Raw genomic sequence first — 19,353 nt, 5'->3', positions numbered from 1 at the left:
ATTCGACCGATGGTTCTTGTGTCGTGTATAGAAGCTGGGCAGGGGCCGGATGGTGGAGACAAAGGGGAGGCTGTAGGCAAGAGGGAGACCAGATTGTTTTGATTGTGTTTTGGAGACGATGCTCGTTAAGTCTAAGAATTTGAAGAACTTCCCACAGAACTCTTTCTGCTCTCTGAAAATACAGCAGCATGCGAAATTGTCTTTGACAGCGAGGGGACGGATTCAAGTGGACTCAACCACCCCCCCCTTGGCACTGGTGAGGTCCATGACTAATAGTAGCAAAATCAATCGGCTTGTTTGACTTTTTAGATTGTCATGACAGGTTACGTTGAGTTTTCGGGAGAGTCAAACAACCTCTGAAATGAATCACCGATTTCAGAATGGTACTGAGAGTAAATCTTTGGGAGGAACTGTTATTGGTCAAGAACTTATTCTTCTATCTTATTAGAGACTGCTTTGTAGGGGTAAGGACAGGTAATTTTCAGGCCAGTAAATTCTGCTGTATTACTGTTTTGGGCTGAGGACAGTGGAGAGATGAGAGGTGTAGGAAGGATGCAGCAGCTAGACTGATACATGCAACATATATAGATATATATATATAGAGAACTATTATCAGAGTGAGACAGTCAGACTGTACTCTGGGCCACAGGAAACCCGTTTTTACTCACAATATGTCACTATCAGTGAGAGGTTTAAATAAAGAGGCGGTATTCCAAGGCAGCAAGGAAGGAAATACATCAAAAAGTATGTCAATGATCATAAAGAAGGTGAAATAAAAGAACACAAACTTCCATTACAGCAATGGAAACCTCATCTCCCTTACTGTGAGGTTATTGGCCTCTTCCCGGATGAAATTTAGTTTTGGGAGAGTGCATATCATCAAAAACATGATTGGGATGACAACAAAAGAGAATAAAGTAATAAAAAAAATGTAGCTCAAAATTTCACTGTTGTTGCAAGGGTTTGGGGTCCGTAATTGATATAATAATGTTATAATACTTTTATTTAGCAAAGAAGCATAAATGTTATAAAATCATTACAACTGTTATTTTAAATAGTAATATCTAACAATATTACTGTCTGTACTATATTTTTATCAAATGAATGCAACCTTGTTGAGCATAAGAGACTTTCAAAAACAGAAAATCGGTAGTGCATGTGCAATCAAACACAGTTTATCATCTGAAACATCATATTTAGTTTTAAATAATTATATTAATGTAAACAAACAATAAATAAACAAGGATGCAGTTAAAGGCAGCAGCTTAAAAGTGCACAGTGAAAGGTCACTGGGAATGAAGCTGAATTATTCATCTTGTGGTTAACTGGTTTGGACAAATGCTTATATAGGTCATGTAATAACAATACATCATTCTAATATTAAAGTTAATGTATGCTCTATGTAACATTAATATTGCTTCATTCTACCAAGCCAACAGTAGCAAATGACAACAAACATTTAGGTGCTGCCACATCTATATATAATTAAGAGGGTGTTTAAGGAAATGCAGTTCTATCAAATGATGTGAATGTCTGCAGGAGCTACTCTGACAGTGGACTACACTCTGAGCTATTAATCTCTCTTCTACTTCAGTGACTTCCTGTCAGAAAGTGTTTTTGCCAGGCTGAAGCAGTGGGACATGACAGTGGCGCTTCCAAACGGGAGTTGCGTTGGGCGTCCTGGGTAAACTGGGTGGATATGATTGGTAAAATGATCCTGGGCCAAGATGTGTGTTTTCGGTGTGTCTGGCGAGGGTGGGCCAAGCTGCTCTTGCCTTTTGTTTTTCCACCTGACTGGTGTCATTACCTCCGCCTCTCTCCCACTGATGCCACCGTGAGCTGACAGCCTCTCTCTTCAGCCCTGCTAATCATGCCATTCCCTCTCTACATCTGTATTTCTCTTCACCATTAGCATACTGATGACTGGCTTTTCTCAAGACTCTCTCTCTTTCACCTTGTCATCTTTCTCCATCTTTTTCTAGGTCTCTAATTTGAAGGTAGTCTGTTTTTGATGAAGGCACTAGTTTCTACAGTTCATTGCTCTAATATTTTTAGCATTTTTCTTTTTAGTGATTGCAAGGCAGCAATCTGTTTTGTATATAGTTGTAGTCACGTGACAAATTTTTTCACACTTTCGAAATATGTGATTTTCTTTGCATATACACAATCGTTCAAAGATTTTTTTTAATGTTTTGAAAGAAGTCTCTTATGCTCAACAAGGCTTTACTTATTTAATAAAATCACTGTAAACGCAGAAATATTGTGAAATATTATATTACAGTTTTAATATATTTTAAAATGCTATTTATTCCTGTGATGCAAAACTGAAATGTCAGCCATTACTCCCGTTTTCAGTGTCACATGATCCTTCAGAAATCATTCTAATATGCTGATTAATTTCTCAACAAACACTTCTAATTATTATACATTTTTGTGAAAAATACTGAAGCGCACATCTGATTTAAACTTTACTACCCTAAATGAGAGAAGGGTAGCCATCAGATTCAAAAAGTTGAAACAGGGCAGAAGGCTGAGTGGCTCTTTTCAAATGTAAGCACTATAGTTACAAAAAAATTAATTGTACTTCATATGTACTTTACCAACATAATAATTGTCTTTTTTTTTTATTTTCTTTTTTTTTATTTAGTTTTTGTGAATTGAATAGTATAGTATGTGAGCGGAAGAGCAGAAACAAAACCTAAAATCTGAACTTTTTGAATACTATTCTTTTGCTGCCTTGCAAGTGTTTTTTATTATTATTATTATTTTAAGGGTGAAACTGACATGAGCCTATAATTTCATTTATAATATGTAATGAAAGCTTTCAAATGTAACTTAAAAAAAAAAGAAAAAAAAAGCTAAAATACACACAAAAAACCCCCCAACAATATCTGACATTTTACACAATGTAGCAGTGCCCTACAAAGTGAAAAAGAGTTGGTGGACACTTTCCATTCAGACTGGACACGACAGAAGGGAGGGATGGTCGGGTGTACTTACTTCTCTTGCAGCCACACTTTTTAATCCTTTTTGGATCTGTGATGTCATCATGACATGCTTTGCAGTAGAAAAATGCTCTAAAGAGAGACAGTAAAGAATTGAACATTTTGCTTCAAAGGGTGTCCTTCAAATTTCAGTTTTGCATTTGTATTAAAAATCAAAAATCAAACACAAGAGTGCATGTAATTGCATCAGGGATATATTTACCTTTTCACCTCTTTGGCGTCACTGGCGATAAAGAATCCCAATGTCCCCTCCTGCATCTTAACGTGATTTCCGGGGTTGATGAGAATACTGTTCAGTCAGAAAGAGGGTCATTCTCATTACCATGAAGAAAATCAATCTTGCACATGCAAACACTCTAATCAAGAGGAATGGTACACATGTTTTTGGACCTCGTTGAGAAACTGATGAGAAATATACTGCCTCAAATTTTGATACTGGAATTGAACTTTTGTCAAAAAAGCTGCAGGGAAAGGGACCTATTCAAGAAATACTGCTTAGGCCACTTGGCTTCACACAAATACAGTACAGCACACAACAGCATGACTTGCCCATTTTAATTCTTTTCTCAAGATGGTCTTAGATTTAATTGTCTGGGTGATGAGACACAAGAAAGAATTAAAATTGGGGTGTTCAATTGTAACAATCTAGGCGTTCTGGTTGATGGGACTTCAGAAACACATAGTGTGAGGTCTCTCGTCACACAGCAGTGCAATTGAATTCCTGCTTTAGTTCAGTGGAAAGCAAGAGAATAACCAGCCCACCAAGAGTTCAGGATGCATCCTGGGTCTCTGAATCTGCAGTAACAGCACAACTAAGCCAATACATGCCATGCTGTTTTTAAACAGGACAGGCTAATTCGGAAATTATATTAAAGACATTCTGATATCATATCATTTGAAGCTTCAGCTCATGGTTATTATTTTTACTTTTGTTGTTATTGTGTGGCCAAATCATTTTTAAAAAAGCACAGAGGCAGAGGCTGCACTACCAATAATCACTATCTGTCACTCAAATGGACAGTAAAGTTTTTGTCATTGAATATTTTTTCCGTCATGTTTAACTTTACTGACTGTTATATACAGCAGACATGCTGTATGTAATATCATCTTGCTATAATATTTATTCTCATTATTAAAACTGCAGTTTGTTTTACCGGGAATAGTTGACCTTCAGTAAACCATGTAACACATATAGGCCTGGTTTCAAAGGAAGGGCTTAGATTAAACCAGGACCAGATTAAACTAGGCTTTTATAAATGTGCCTTAGAAAAATGTATTAAAAATATATTTTCGCCCGTTAACCTTCGAATGGTTAAAAGATAATCAATTCAAAACATGTATAAAGATGGCAACTGTAAAATGAGAATTCATAGGTTTAAATTGTTCTTTTTATTGTCAAAATGACAAAGCCTTCTGGATCAAATTAAGTAAATAACAGGATTTGTTTGGTTAAGGCAACCTCTGCCTCTAGGTTTGGCTCCCAGCGGTTGTACAATCCCAGGCTATTGTGAAAAATTACTAGTCACTGCCAAACCTAAGCTTGGTGGGCGAGGAAATTTTGCTGATTATGAATTCAATGTCAGCTTCAGCCATATATTTGGGAGAGTCTGGTTTGTAACTGTAGAAGTTCAACAGTGTAGACAGAGCCACTACTGAACCACTGTATCATTCCCCATTAATTAGACAGAGACAGGATGACACAACACAGCCATCAATGGTTGCCAGTTGCTAGGAATCATCAATGAATTAAGTGGTGGCTGCAACACTTGACAACTGCCCAGCCTGACTAGAGAGTCAAGGCCAGAGAGCCCAGACGAAAGGGAAAGATGCATGACAGACATCCCATTATTCCATAGATTCAAAAAGGTGGCCAGCATCACTGGCTCTCCAAAATCCATATACTTATTTACCGTTTGATACATGTAGTCTATCAAAATCCTTTCCTCTGGGCTCGTCAAATAACCACTTCATTGCAAATGAAGGCCGAAAGAGGGGGATTTAATCCATTATAAAGCGGATGTTGGCTGGGTCAGTTAATGAAAATGTCAAAGCTCACTGTATTGCTTGAAATTATTGTGCTGGGTTATTTATCACTGAGCTTTACATCTGATTAAATAGCCCCCTTAGCAAGAAGCAGCATATTTGACATGCTGTTCAGAAGATGAATACAAATGGACTCATTCACTGACATATTCACATACATTGCTCCCCAAATTTGAGATTTTCACAACATTTGACACTAAATCAGACAGAAGCCTTATGCAATGGGTCGATCACAAACTGATTGCATGGAAATGGAGGCTTCCGCTCATATCAAACCTCATATTATGGGAAACAAAGCAAGCATCACACATCACGTGACAGAATACGGGCATGCGGTTACCAAGGCATCACAACCAAGCACATCTAAAAGAGAGCAGGTGCAGCCATCGCACAGCGACACGTAGATGCAAACTGTTGCAGTAACTTCTGTGCAGTTGGATTGTTGTATAGAACACCAAACTGACAGGAAGTGACCTCACTTCATAAACATCTACTCAGAGACGCACAGGCATTTGGGGACATGATGAAAGTCAGTTCCAGACAAACTTTGACAAACAGACCGACAATTCAGTCACACGCACTCGACAGAATTAACATATCATACGCACATACAAATACAAATCACACTCACTCCGACACACAAATACACACAAACGCAATACAGTGTTAGAGTGGTAATGACAGAAAAGGCAAATATGGTGCCATGAATAGTGTGGCCTTTAATAACCAGTCAGTGTTTAGCGTTTAAAACTGCGTGAAGTAAAACTTGCCATATTGAGACACATCAGTTCTTAATGAAAAAACACTAGTATTTTCTGATATATAATGCACTGAGTACAGTTGATTTCCGATTAGGGCAATTTTCTCTGTGCATTACGAAATAAGTGAGAAAAACATGAAGTACTGTTGGCATGGAGAGCACAACACTGAAAAAGACACGGACAGAAATGATTTGCAGCTGATGAAAACTGAAAAGTAATCAAACAGGGATAAAAAAAGGAATGGAAAGGAGAGGAAGTCTAGAACAAAAACCAATGCTGCACGAACATGGAGTGGATAAACGTTGTGTTGATATGTGAACAGCACAGACAAAGAAACAAGTGAATCGAACAATAGCAACTACTCTCTCTGCCTGCAAAGAAGTTAGTGCATTAAGCACAAAGAGAATCACAATATAAGAGATAGCGAGAAATTTTGGCCATTTTTGAGAGGGAGGAGGTACAATATCCTTAAGATTTTCTCCCACAGTTGATCTAAAGTGTAGAGGGGTGAGATAATGAAGAGGGCATACCGCTTTCTGCTTCTGCAAACAACAAGAAAACATTATAAATCAAACATAGACTGGGAAAAAAGGAGGCGAGGTGTCAGTCATCTGTATCTGCACAGTAAGATCAGGACTCTAAAGTAGAGGGCAAAACAGTCACTTTCACCATAAAAAAAAAAAAAAAAACCTTCGCATTGGTTAAGTCATCTGTTCTACAAAGGGAACAATATGGTCTAAATCCCAAAGTGCTCTTCTAAGTTTAGACCAGCCTAGAACACCAAATTGAGAGTTACGCTAAAGGATAATGCTGTGCCCTCTAAAGGTTTTGTCATTATGTGTGGTATGGCAAAGTTATGAACCAAAGTTGAATAGCCATCCATAAGAAAGTATTCAAATAATATATCACACAGAGTGACAAATTATTTATTTATTTTGTGTGTGTTGGCACGGATAATACTGGATATGAGTGGCACTTTTATGTGATATCGGGAAAAATAAGGTTCTGTTTAAGATTTTCAGTAGGCGAATTAAAGGACGAGAAAAAAAACTAGTTCATACTGTAACTACTGTTATGGTGGGCGGTATGAGCAAACTCTTATATCACAGTGCGAGTCGTTTTATTATATGGTAACAGTATATTACATTATTGTTTTTCCTGCTGGAAATTCAAAGGAAAAATATTTCTTTATATGTCTATACCTACTTTGGGATAATCCAGAGAATTACTTTACAAAAGAAATACAATTCATCTATTTTGATTATTTTGTCTTTTTAACTTCAACCTAATTGGGAAAACTAAAAGATCAACTTATTATTAAAAATGTAACAAGTATGACATCAATGTAAAAACATATTACCTGAGTGTAACATCATAGAAATTATAAAACTAATATAAAATGGATAGTTACGACTTTAAATTCAGATTGGATTACCCACTTTTAAAGCTGTTATAAAATAGATGGACAATATACAGTCACATACCTGTGACCGCACTTCAGTTGAGTTCCATAATAAAAGCACCTTGAAATGTTGCAACTGTGTAAACTGAGTTTTGCCAAACAAATACCATTTAATAAAAACTTTCATACAAAAATAAATTTAATTTCTTCCATACACATCCTATGCTTTTTCTATACACTTCATTTATCATTCCTCCATGGAATCCTCCATGTTAATGTAAATAACGTGAAGTCTAGCCTATCCAATACAGTATATCCATCTACATGGATAAGTGGAATAAATGGAAAAGCAGAATGTTTACAGACACATTTCTAGTGTCCCATAATATATTATCATACCGCCCATATACCACTTAAAAAAATAAAAAAATAAAAAACACTGAATGTGAGCTGCATATCATGAGTTATTAGAGAACAAACAGTACCAGATCTTCTTCTTAGTATTTGGGCTGTGTGTGTGTTTTCAGGCCATCTTGTATTCTAAACCACACTCATTAGTACTTACTGTGTACATAAAATGTATTAGTAAGAGTTACAGTGTACAGAAACATTGGAACACAGGTTGTGGATGTAGGAAGGGGTGGTGGGGTTTGGCAAAGTCGAAGTTACTGAGACAGAGTACTTCATGTTATTAGTTCCAATGGGTCACTTAACAGAATGCCACAGAAGTGCTATTGATAGAAGGCTCTTTACTCGGAGAGTAAACCCTCATCAATACAGCACAGTGAGTCTGAGCAGATGTCATGGCTCTTTGGCTTCACAGTGACTCTTTTCAGACAGTCAGTCAAGCTGAGGCGAACTTCCTCCAGTGACAGAACGTAACATGCTGCTGTCTCAATGAGAGCGATTTAAATTTGAAACCAGATTAGATCAGAGAGATTTGCAGAGAGATTTAATGATGAAAACCTGCCAGCCTTTTCTTGCAACATAATTTCTAGCAAGTTAAATAGGAACTGTAATGTAGGACCAATGAGGGACACAACTGCTTTGCCCCTCTTTGGTCCGTGTTTTGTGCATGGTGGAGTTGAAGACCAAAAGGGGACAAACCTGCTTTCCCTTTGCTCTGACTTGTACTCAATAGCAATCAACAGCAACTTGAGCTTCACATAGCACAGCCTGAAAAAGAGAACAGACATTTAGTGTCCAGAAGCAGCTATTTAAATTCATAAGTTTCATTAAATTAGACCTTAAAAACAATTTCAAGTTCATCTATTGCAATCAGAACAGTCTATCACCATGAAATCTCAGTGGTTCAAAATCCTGCCCCATATACTGTAACAGTACATTAAAAATCTAATTTGATTGGCTGTAATTGTGTCAAGCAGCAGTTTCACATTCAGCTTGGACAGGCACATTGTTTGTTGTTGAAAATCACATCATGCGAGGACACGTGATAGTTCAGGTTTGCAGTCAATTTGGCATTATATTAAAAAGCAAGAATATTATGAGAGCCTTTATGATACTTACTATTATGTGTTTGTAAAAAAGTGCTGTAAAGCTCCCATGCTTTAGAGCAGAAGCATACTTACTCACAAATTGTAGGAAATGAAAGCCCCACAAAGGCACTGGACAGGTATTCAGTGTACATTTCATTAGCTACTCCCTCCAGATAATACTTCTGCCAGGTGTCCTCCTCAATCTACAAGGCAAAAACAGTTGGATTCAGATACCAACAGTCAGGGAAGACATCATATTTAATTTGATGTGAATGGATTAACCAGCCATTACAACATTAAATACATGATCAAATTCTTTTCAATGGACAAAAAGCTCTAGAAAATAAGGTGTGTCTTAAAAGGATAGTTCACCCAAATGTTTTAATTCTGACATCATTTACTTAACATGTTGTTCCAAACCCATACAACTTTTGTTCATCTTTGAAACACAAATGAAGGTATTTTTAATTAAACCCGAGTCATTTCTGTCCCTACATTGAAAGTCGATTCACCCACAACTCTGACAGTTCAAAATGTTCATAAAGAGATAGAAAAGAAATCCATATGAACTGAGAAGTATTAATCTAAGTCTTTTGAAAAGACACAATTGCTTTATCCACCTTATTTTGCAACGTGGAAGTAAGCTCTTTTCTTTGAATGTGTGAAACCTCTGATTCATTAGCCGCTATAAAAAAATAACTATAAGTATAACAAAGTGCAGTAAATGGTAAAACTGTCTGCACTACAAACCAGTGGGTTTTTGATTATGGCAATGCATCTAAAATAATATGATAGCAATTAAAAGTTTGCAAGATAAAGCAGCATAACAGACTGTTGTTGTACAATTAAAATAACTGGAAGTGAATGACTGGAAGCCAGACACATTCGAGTTACAAATAGCCACGCCCACTCGTTCAATAAAAATAAGGTGGATATGATGAACAGATTTAATTTAGGCTTTTATTAATATAGAAACGTTAATCAATGAACATATATAGAGCTCATCACATATGTTAAGTCAACCGTGTTTGCTTGACACACACAACAACCAATGAGGTTTGTTCTTGAGTGTCAAGCAAGTACGGATGAGCTTCTGTTTATCATTGAGGTGCTCTATGCATGTGCATTTACCAATGTTTATCAAGGTGCCTAAATCAAATGCTCATCTTATAAAGCAATTGTCTCTCTTCTCGATTCATATAGATTCGTTTAACCATCTTAACTTTTTGGAGAGTGAAAGTTGGGTAGGTACAGAAAACTCAGGTTTCATTAAACGTATCTACATTTGTGTTTCAAAGATCAACTAAAGCCTTATGTGCTTGGAACAACATGAGAGCGAGCAATAACAGCCGTTTCAGTTTTGGGTGAACTATTATTTTACAAATGTGTCATTCCCAAAAAATTGCAGAGGACAAAATGCTGTTGGTTGTGAATATTACATACCACTGAACATATAGTGTTGAATTAAGTCACTAAAAGCCGTGTTTTTTTTTTTCATGCGCATCAAATTAAATATGGCATCAACTCTGACTAAGAGGCATTGTGTACGGTCTCATACCAGAACACAGCATACACACGTCTTGCACTCTGAAGTTTCTCTCTTTCTCATTGTCATCCTTTCACTTGTTTAACATTTCAATCTTTTTCAGACTTGAGAGTGAGAATAAAGGCCAGGCATATTTGCGTGTCTGAAATCCCAGCTGGTCCCTTCATCATCCTCTCATTACATGCGTATCGGGATGTGGGGCGGGTGGGGCTGTGATAAGCAGCGGGGCTATTAGGCAAACACTCTGCCATTAGTCAGCCATCTTGCCAAGCCAACGTCTATCTGACAGACAGTCAAGAGAGATGCTTTCAAAGCCAGGCCCAACTCTCTTTCCCTCTGCCAGGCTAAGAGCACTCGCATTCCGGAGCAGGCATCTTTTAGGGCGGCACTAATGGGTAGACTTTTGTCATTTAGTCCTAAAGAGATGGCAGCCATTTACCATAGGCTCCCTGCCTGTCAGAGCTGATGTAAGTAAGTGTTACGGGCGTGTTCTCTCGCACCGACTGAACAATTATTTCCTCAAGTCCCTCCAGAGAGCCTGATCCAAATCCCCTCTGCTTATTGCTTATTTGTTAAACCTGAAGAGACCAGATAAAGGAGTCACGCTGAACGTTCTAGTGATATTATTCTTAGTGAACGACACAACACATCAGAAATTTATACCTAGGACAACAGACATAATGCAAATGTGTTTGTGGTTGTGTGAATATGTGCATCTCTGGGGTGTGGGTCTCATTAACACCTCCCGGTAACACCCTTCTGCTCTGCTTCCTGAATGCCCACTCAAATCAGTCATGTTGCCGTCTACACAAGCGGCCCTCTCTAACCCCACTCCTTCAGCAGACAGACTGGGCCTTACACTCTCACACATTGTCTATGTTGTCTTGTTGTCTCACTGTGCATTATGTGAAGTTGCTGACAGAAATGGACTGAAGATATTTCAGATGGGAGCCAAAAAAAACAAAAACAAAAAAAAACACCTTAACAACAACAAGAAATATTAGCTAGACATTTTTAATACCACTAGAGATGCTTTGTTATGGTTGCCAATAACATTTAAAGGACCAATCTTTATACTTAATGATTATTGAACATTAAAGCGGATAATACAATTGATGAATGAAGTAGAAATTGTGTATGCAGACTACAGAACTGAAAATAGTACTTCCCACTGCCTCTATCAATATATCATAGGGAAGAAGTTTGTTTCAAAAATAACATCTGATATCACATGGTTTCAGTATTAGTGTGTATATATTTCTATGTTTTATTAAGCGGTTTTCAAACTGGGGGTTTGTGGGAAATCTGAGAGAGAAAAAATGAGCTGAATTACAAAAAAAGGCATACATCTAACATCAATTCTGGACTAATGTATATGACATATATATGACTAAATATTACAGATATTTAACAATGTTTAATAAAGTTTTAATTTTAATACAGTGACAATATAAAAGCCAACTATATACTGCCATTCAAAAGTTTGGGGTCTGTAAGATTTTCTTTAAATATTTTTGAAAGAAGTCTCTTATGTTCACCAAGGCTACAATTATTTGATCAACAATGCAGTAAAATAGTAATACGGTGAAATAGTATTACAATATAAAATATCTTGTTTTTTTTATATATTTTAAAAAGTAATTTATTCCTGTGATGGTAAAGCTGAATTATCAGCAGCAAATCCAATCTTCAGTGTCACATGAACCGTCAGAAATCATTCTAATATGCTGATTTGGTGTTCAAGAAACATTTCTTCTTAAATGTAACTTGCATATATTTTATGGAAAATGGGACAGAACCTATTTTACAAAGTCCTTTCATTGCACAGCTGATGGAAATAATGGAAGCTTTCCAGCATCTCTATACATTTTATGATCTCACTGTGTTGCCATCGGACCCATTAAGAAATGATCAGCAACAATACTGATACACTTTCCTTTTTTGATAGTTAAAGAAAGTGTTTTGGTGTTGTCTTTTGTGAGTATGGACATGGGTCAGAGAGGTTAGAAATGTGTATTGGTATAGTGCACTCTGGCATGGGTGGTCTGGGCTGTCTCTCCTCTGGGTTTTTATGAGAAGAGTGATGTGCCCTGCAGATGTTTCCACACATGCCACATTTACACAGTCATTATAAAGTCATTCCTCATCTCTTTATGACACGAGAATGTTGCTCTCCATGTTGAAAGCCTGCGCAGTCAAAAAGAAAAATCAAAGGGAGTAAAATATAGCCCTTTGCGGATTTCAGAATACGTTTTACAATCTCTGTGAAATTCTTTAGTCTGATCGCTCACTCATGCTCTCTCTTGATCTCTCTGTTTTTCCAAAGAGCTCCATCCAAATCTGAACCACCTGATAATAACCCACCACCTCACTGCAGCCATTCAGGCCTCAGACCGTTTTATTTAGTGTTTTCTTAAAAAGAGCGATCCATACGTCTCTGAGCAGTCTGGTTCAGTTGGACGATAAATAAAGATGGCTTTGGGGTGCCGTTCATTGACTATGAAACATGCACATGGTTCGCATTTTCCAGCTCTATCGGCACGCAGGAGGACAGTAAATTCTGAAAGAGGAAAAACCACTAATTTACATCCTCACTTCCACCATGCCATTGACTCATATAAATTACCTCATTATGGCAGCTGCATTGCTGTGTTGCCGTCCCGAGTACGTCCCAAATGAGACCGCCAGGCTCAGAAGATGATTTACTCAATACTATAATGGCTCTGGTGATTGAGCTGAAGTGGGGATGGAGGCTGATTCTACTCTACGGGATTTATCAAAGCACAAGACGGGCTGACGGTACCTTGATGTATGACCTCATGGAGAAGAGATTGGCGAGCATAGTGGACAGGCCCTGTGCCAGGCAACTCTGGGCTATGAAGCCAGCCTTCAACTCGGCCAAGCAGATCGCATCATCACCCTCCTTCCAGTTCCAGCTGGGAATGTTTAGCAGATGGGCCTGAGGACACATGGGACGAGAAAAGGGGAAGTTAACAATGTCCCCAGCTGAGATGTCTAACAAGTGTAGTAATGAAAAACACCAGAAAAAAAATGTAATCGATATATTTCTTACAGTTTAGAGAGAAGTTGTAGTTTTCTGTACTAACTTGTAGCAAATAAACATGAATTTATTATATATTATATTAAGGTTTGAAACACAGTACAAAACACTGTCAAAACACAACGTGTTACAACAGCCCCTGGTCTCCCCAGCCTTGTTAGATTATATAAATCTGTCAAACTGATAACGCAAATCTCATAACAGTAGCACGTCACTATCATATCTCATCGCTAAAACAGCAGGTTGTCTGACAGTCCTCTAAAACAGTTGTCTACATTTGACATTCAATTGCTCTCGAGTGAACTGTCCCATGAACAGAAAACATCCATCAAGTCATTAACATCCATCTCCTGTTCCACTACTCCCTGATGAATACAAAGCTGTGTTCATGTTGGTTTAATAGGGCATAAGCACTAAACACACTCTGTATTTGATTCCCTTGAACTTATAAATGTACCATTGTCATGGAAAGCAGACTCTGAGGGCCTGTTCTCATATGGCACATTTATTTGACACAAGTCATGTTTCTGATCACTTTTATAGCCTCTTTGTAACATTGTACTGTATTCTTTCCGCTTAGGTCGTCAACATTTTATTGTTGATTTGACATGACAGCAACAAAACAAAAAAATACACTTCCTACCTTATTGTGGTATTGCAACATTTGAGTGATTATTCTGATCTTTGGATGGTAGTTCTTGATAGATATTACTCTGTAAAAAAAAGGAGAGAAGTCAACATGAAACAGCATTTTTGCAGCAAGGGAAATAAACATTTCTGCCTTAAATAGAATATTCAGGGGGAAAAGAATATGCAGGATAGAGCTTAATTTTATTCATCAGAGATTTGAGAAAGTATTTTGATTGGTGCGCAAATATTTATCTTGGTGCCCAAATATATATCTTGGGTATATATATCTAAAATCAACCAAATGCTGTTCTTTGAACCTTCTAATTATCAAAGAATCTTGAAAAAAATTTATTGGTGCTTCCACATAAATATCAATCATATATATATATATATACACACACACACACGTTTTATCTTTACTGTCACTTTGAATCAATTTAAAATAGTCTTGCTAAATAAAAGTATTATTTCTTTAAAAAAAACTCCTTTTGAACAGTAGTATATGAACAGCACTTTCGAGAAATATCATCAACATGACTTACACTCACATGAGAAAACAAAACTCTAGACATTAATCTTCTAGTAAAATCTGTTTTATTCTGCATGGAGCAGGTCACTCCCACATGTAAACAAAAACGTATTGAGTGCACCTTTAACCTCCAGGACTGTCCCAGTATTCACCATCGTAAGTCACTTTGGATTAAAAGCAAGCATCTGCTGAATGAATAAAAAACCAATTCATCTTTTATTTCCATAGAGAAGCCTGTGATATGTGGCAGAACAGTGTGACTTTACTGTGAAATCTTGTCTGGATTTCTCTCCAGTCTCATAAGAGAGGTGCAGAATTTATTTCCATATTAAGCTGCTCTATAACACATAGTTCAAAAGAGCATTCCAAGACATGCCTAAATTAATATTTCATTTTCCAAACAGGCCAGACTGTGTGCAATTCTGTGTGTTGCATGGCTAAAGAACATCTTCAGCATTGAAAGAGGAAGTGAAATATGTTTGCCCTCCCTTCACACACTCTTTCAGAGCAATATTAGTTGACTCCATCCCAAAGGATATTCCTCCTGGCTCTTTTCATCAGTGTTCAGGTATATAACGTGCGAATCTGACCTGAGACGCCGACTATCCCATTCACACCTTTCTTTAACAGCACAGGAGGGTGAAAGACATCAGCTTTCAATACATCTGTTTTACAGGAGGATGTCTCTAGTGAGTGTGATGCTGCTGCACAAAACAAGATGTGTTGAAATGTGTCTAGAGTTGATAGCCAACTGTAACCCTTCACCAAACTGACCTCATGATATTAGAGGCATCTTCAGCATCAGGGTCTCCACAGTATTTGTTTGCAAGAATCAAGCAGGCATCAGCTGACTCGATCTGTACAAGATGGAAAAGAAAAGGTGAGACGGCAGTGTTCAGGACAGCATCAAAAATGGACACTAACAACCTCCTGCATTATTCTCTACAACATCCCTACGATTCTGTGTCTGTAATAAACAAATTAATTGGATAATGTATCAGTGTTTGACACCATTATTGAACCAAAATGGGAGAAATGCTATGTTTTTATGACGTTACCTTCACTCTTGCTAGATCATGTGGGTTAAGGACAGATCCTTGATAGAATTCCACCTGAGTGAAGTGACGTTTGAACAAGGCTTCCAGCTCAAGATTAGGGGAAATACTAGAGTATGGCAAAAAGAGAAAGTATGTTATTAACCAAGTGATGTAAAGCTCTGCAATTTTGAGAATGTTTTCAATTCAAAGGAACAATGTTACATGTGTGAGTCAAACAAAATAATGTAAAAAAAGATTTAGTTACTGGCTGATCTCCTTGTTATATTAAAACAGGCAACTATATGTGATTTATTTGTTTTTTTAGTAACACACAGTCATTATATTCTTTACAGTGGGCAAAGGATGAATCAATCTCATAAAATGTATTCCGAAGGGAATTGTACTTACTTATGAAGAAAAACTATTTCTACATTGACATCATCCCTGTCCTTGTGTAGGAAGTCTTTAAGGAAGTTGGAAACACTTTCGAGCGTGATATGACCACAGACCACAATATGCCTGTAAGGGGGAAAATTCAGCTGAAGAGTGCAACATAAAATAAAACAAAACTCTGGCATATCCTAAAAAAAGCAAAAAGTCCAGAATAATAACCAAAAATGTCTTGAAACCATTAAATGTTGTGGCTTTCAAACATTTGCTGTCTGTTATAGTCATAATAGCACATGTTGCTTTACCTCATATTTATAAACATGGTTTAAACACTAAATTAAGTGCTTTGAATTTTTCAGGGCAAACAAAATTTAATCTTACTTTTTAATGTTGGATTGTCAAATGTTCTTAATAAGCAATGTCTCTGTAGCCAAACCACCCTTGTGCTAAGACTCATGTTGACATGTACATCAGTACTAACTGACATGTATCGGAACCCCTGTCAAAAGCGGTTAAATTGTTTTTGGATCTGTGGCTGCCTTGAACTCTAACCGTGACTTCTCCGGACAGGCACCGAATGAAAAACTTGTGATACATCAGATGGAACAAACAAACAGACTCAAATGGATTGTTCCAGAGGTCACGGTCTTCTGGGGCTCATTTATTCTGCCTCTATAGTAAGATCTAGTTTCATACTCTAGAGCTGTTCCAAAACCTAGTAGTGAGTTGCCTTGACATCTACTGGCTATATAGGCAGCGCTCAAATAGCACGTCTGTGCAGTATTAGCTAAAGTTAAAGATACTAAGCAATAATCACACAAACAAGAGTGCTGTTATTCATACTGTACATTACATCAGAACAATAAACAAACTACTTCATATTGAGTAACTTACATTTTAGACACAACATTGTCAGTTGTCTATTTTTGTTCCACCAATGAAAATAAAATCTTAATAGGATCAACTCTTTCATCTCAGAGTAATATACAATAATGTTGTTTCATTCCTGAATGTATCAGTATTTGGTCAAATTGGAGACAGTTATAAAAAAGTATGTTCTATAGTATGAATATGGGTAGTATGAACACAATTTAGATGCATTACACCCGCCATGTTGTTACTGTCACGTGACCTATCAGTGCACACTCCAGAATCTCGGCACAAATAGTAAGTCATCAGGGTACTTTTCGCCTACTGTTTTTTTCGAATACTATGTATTCGGACATGCTTTTCTTTTGGCGGATTGTTTTTCGCATACTAAAGAAGTATTCAATTTCGGACGCAGTGATTCACTTGTTTAATTTCTGAGTCAATGATTAAGTGACTCACTTATAAAAAGACACTTGATTCATTTTTGAATTAATCTGAGTATGAATGAATCAGTTTAATCAATGATTCAATGATTCACTCATAAAGACTGTCACATATTTCAGTGCTGAATAAATAAGTGTGTTTCAACAAATAGATTCAGTAAATGACTCAAAGTAAGTAACTTGTTGCCACCAACTGGCACAGCGATGTTACTTGCAAAAGGAGTCACTGAGAAATCCCTCAACTGAAGGTTGTTTTCAAGCCTTTAAACTATATACCATACAACACACTAATGCACTTTAAATTACACACCAAAGTTGTTCTCAAGAGTTTTACATGTGCAATGATCTGACTCATATAAAAGATTACGGCCCATCATTACTATCCTAACTACTTAATGGCCACTTCTATTACTGTTGCAGAACAATAACCATGTTTTATTTGTCAAGCAGAGCTTCTATGCAACAGGAGGTTAAAGAGTTGAGCCGTAGCCATGGGGTTTTGCGGATCACTTCACTTCCCATGCTGGATGACTCCAATACTGCTGTGGTCAAAGTCTCAAGAGCTTTAACCGTGCATGGTAATCAATCTAAATCTGTCCAAACTAACTCTCTCCCTTCAGCAGACTCAATGTGTACAAAGAACAGGGGCTGCTGACCTTAATTGTAACTGGGTGCATGTGCCTGTGCTCTCTCAGGTGCTGGAGAGATGTGCTTATTTGTGCTGAGATCCAGGGCAAACATTAAGCGGATCTCTGTTTGCCGGAGGGACCCGATGAGGCTTTATGAGTGCAGTGTCTGGATGCTATCACACATAATGATCTTCACAGATCTGGCCTCTTGTATTTAATGAGTGGTAGTAATTGCATGCTTGACTGTCCTGGGATGAGAAGACTCTGTTGAGTTGATGGCTTGGTCTAAAGCCAACAGTGTCTGGCAAAGGGGTGGCTTGATGAGAGACATATTATTCATGTTTTCCTATTTCCAAAAATGCCCATTTGTGAGCTTTAGCTAAATCGGAGGGTTTTATATGACAATGCTCTCACTCTTTTTACTCTAGAACAGCAGAGTCACTGGCAGGGATACAAATACACTCTGTCTCGGCTTATGTCAGACATCTTGTCTCCATGTTTGGATGAGCCATCAGTGGTGCGTGACTGTGCTACTGATTGTGTTTCACCACTGTGGGGGAGTTTTTTGTTTGTTTGTTTTTTTCCTTTATATTTATGGTACTGCCAAAGAAAGCAATACAAGAAATAAAACCATGGAAAGACTATTAGGTAAGACTAATGTCATTATGGGCTGTATTGGTGTTGAAATGATCAGATATAATTCTGACAGAATAATTTTACTTTTTTAATTTAAATTCTTTATAATATAGTAGATTTGATCAAAGGTTGATTCTTTTTTGTTTGTTGTTTGTTCGTTTCACTGTAAAAAAAGAAATTACATCCCCAAGTAAAACATTTCTAGTGACTGATAACATCTACATTTTTCAATTAGTCTGACGTATTATTTCTCATTGAGCCAATGTTAACAGACTATTGCAACAAGAATTGCACTTGGGCCAATTTAAAAATTTAGATGTGACCAGTCACTAGAAAATTTTGACTTGGAGAGGTTAGACATTTTTTACAGTGTTGTTTTTTAAAGAATAACAAGACAGCAATAAACACAGAGGTAAATATTTAACTAGTCATGTTATCTTAACATGTGAGCCTCATTGAGGCCCATTGTAAAATAAAGCAGATTTATTAGGCTGCTAATATGACTAGTCTTCATGTAAGTGTACATAAAAATTCTTAATCTTAAATTACTGAGTGCACCTTTAAAGACTTACAATAGCACTTGTAAGTCTAGCATTTGTCTTGGCATTTGTTGTACAATTTTAAACTTATTTATGACTGTATAGCCACAATATTGTTCACAAATAGGGGAAATAATTAGTTTAAAAATAAATTAAAGTTTTTTTTAATCACTGATTAAAAGTAATATGAATAATAAACACCAGAGCAAGAAAAGAAAAATGTATATTTAAAATATAAAAATGTAAAAAAAAATAATTAAATACTACTGGAAAAACTTAATATCTACACACTTAAGATGTCGTCAACTTAAAATACACACACTAAAAACACTACAC

At 36.9% G+C, this 19,353-nt stretch overlaps 1 protein-coding gene across 8 annotated transcripts in view; it reads right to left on the bottom strand.

Annotated features, from left to right (window-relative positions):
- Positions 1 to 19,353, bottom strand: part of kcnma1a (potassium large conductance calcium-activated channel, subfamily M, alpha member 1a) — a 180,963-nt gene that overhangs the window by 38,588 nt on the left and 123,022 nt on the right. For all 8 annotated transcript variants that reach the window (XM_082153978.1, XM_082153982.1, XM_082153980.1 and 5 more), the window contains exons 11-19: positions 15,919 to 16,029; positions 15,532 to 15,637; positions 15,248 to 15,330; positions 13,958 to 14,027; positions 13,057 to 13,212; positions 8,801 to 8,910; positions 8,319 to 8,387; positions 3,208 to 3,294; positions 3,001 to 3,077 (exon numbers count right to left, since the gene is read on the bottom strand). In XM_082153978.1, the coding sequence (XP_082010104.1) occupies positions 3,001 to 3,077; positions 3,208 to 3,294; positions 8,319 to 8,387; positions 8,801 to 8,910; positions 13,057 to 13,212; positions 13,958 to 14,027; positions 15,248 to 15,330; positions 15,532 to 15,637; positions 15,919 to 16,029 (869 nt within the window). The remainder of the gene's footprint in view (positions 1 to 3,000; positions 3,078 to 3,207; positions 3,295 to 8,318; positions 8,388 to 8,800; positions 8,911 to 13,056; positions 13,213 to 13,957; positions 14,028 to 15,247; positions 15,331 to 15,531; positions 15,638 to 15,918; positions 16,030 to 19,353) is intronic.

This window comes from Leuciscus leuciscus (genome assembly GCF_965113295.1).
Source record: "Leuciscus leuciscus genome assembly, chromosome: 22".
Classification (NCBI taxonomy): domain Eukaryota; kingdom Metazoa; phylum Chordata; class Actinopteri; order Cypriniformes; family Leuciscidae; genus Leuciscus; species Leuciscus leuciscus.
The sequence above is the reverse complement of the archived record's forward strand: the minus strand, read 5'-3'. Positions and strand labels throughout refer to the sequence as shown.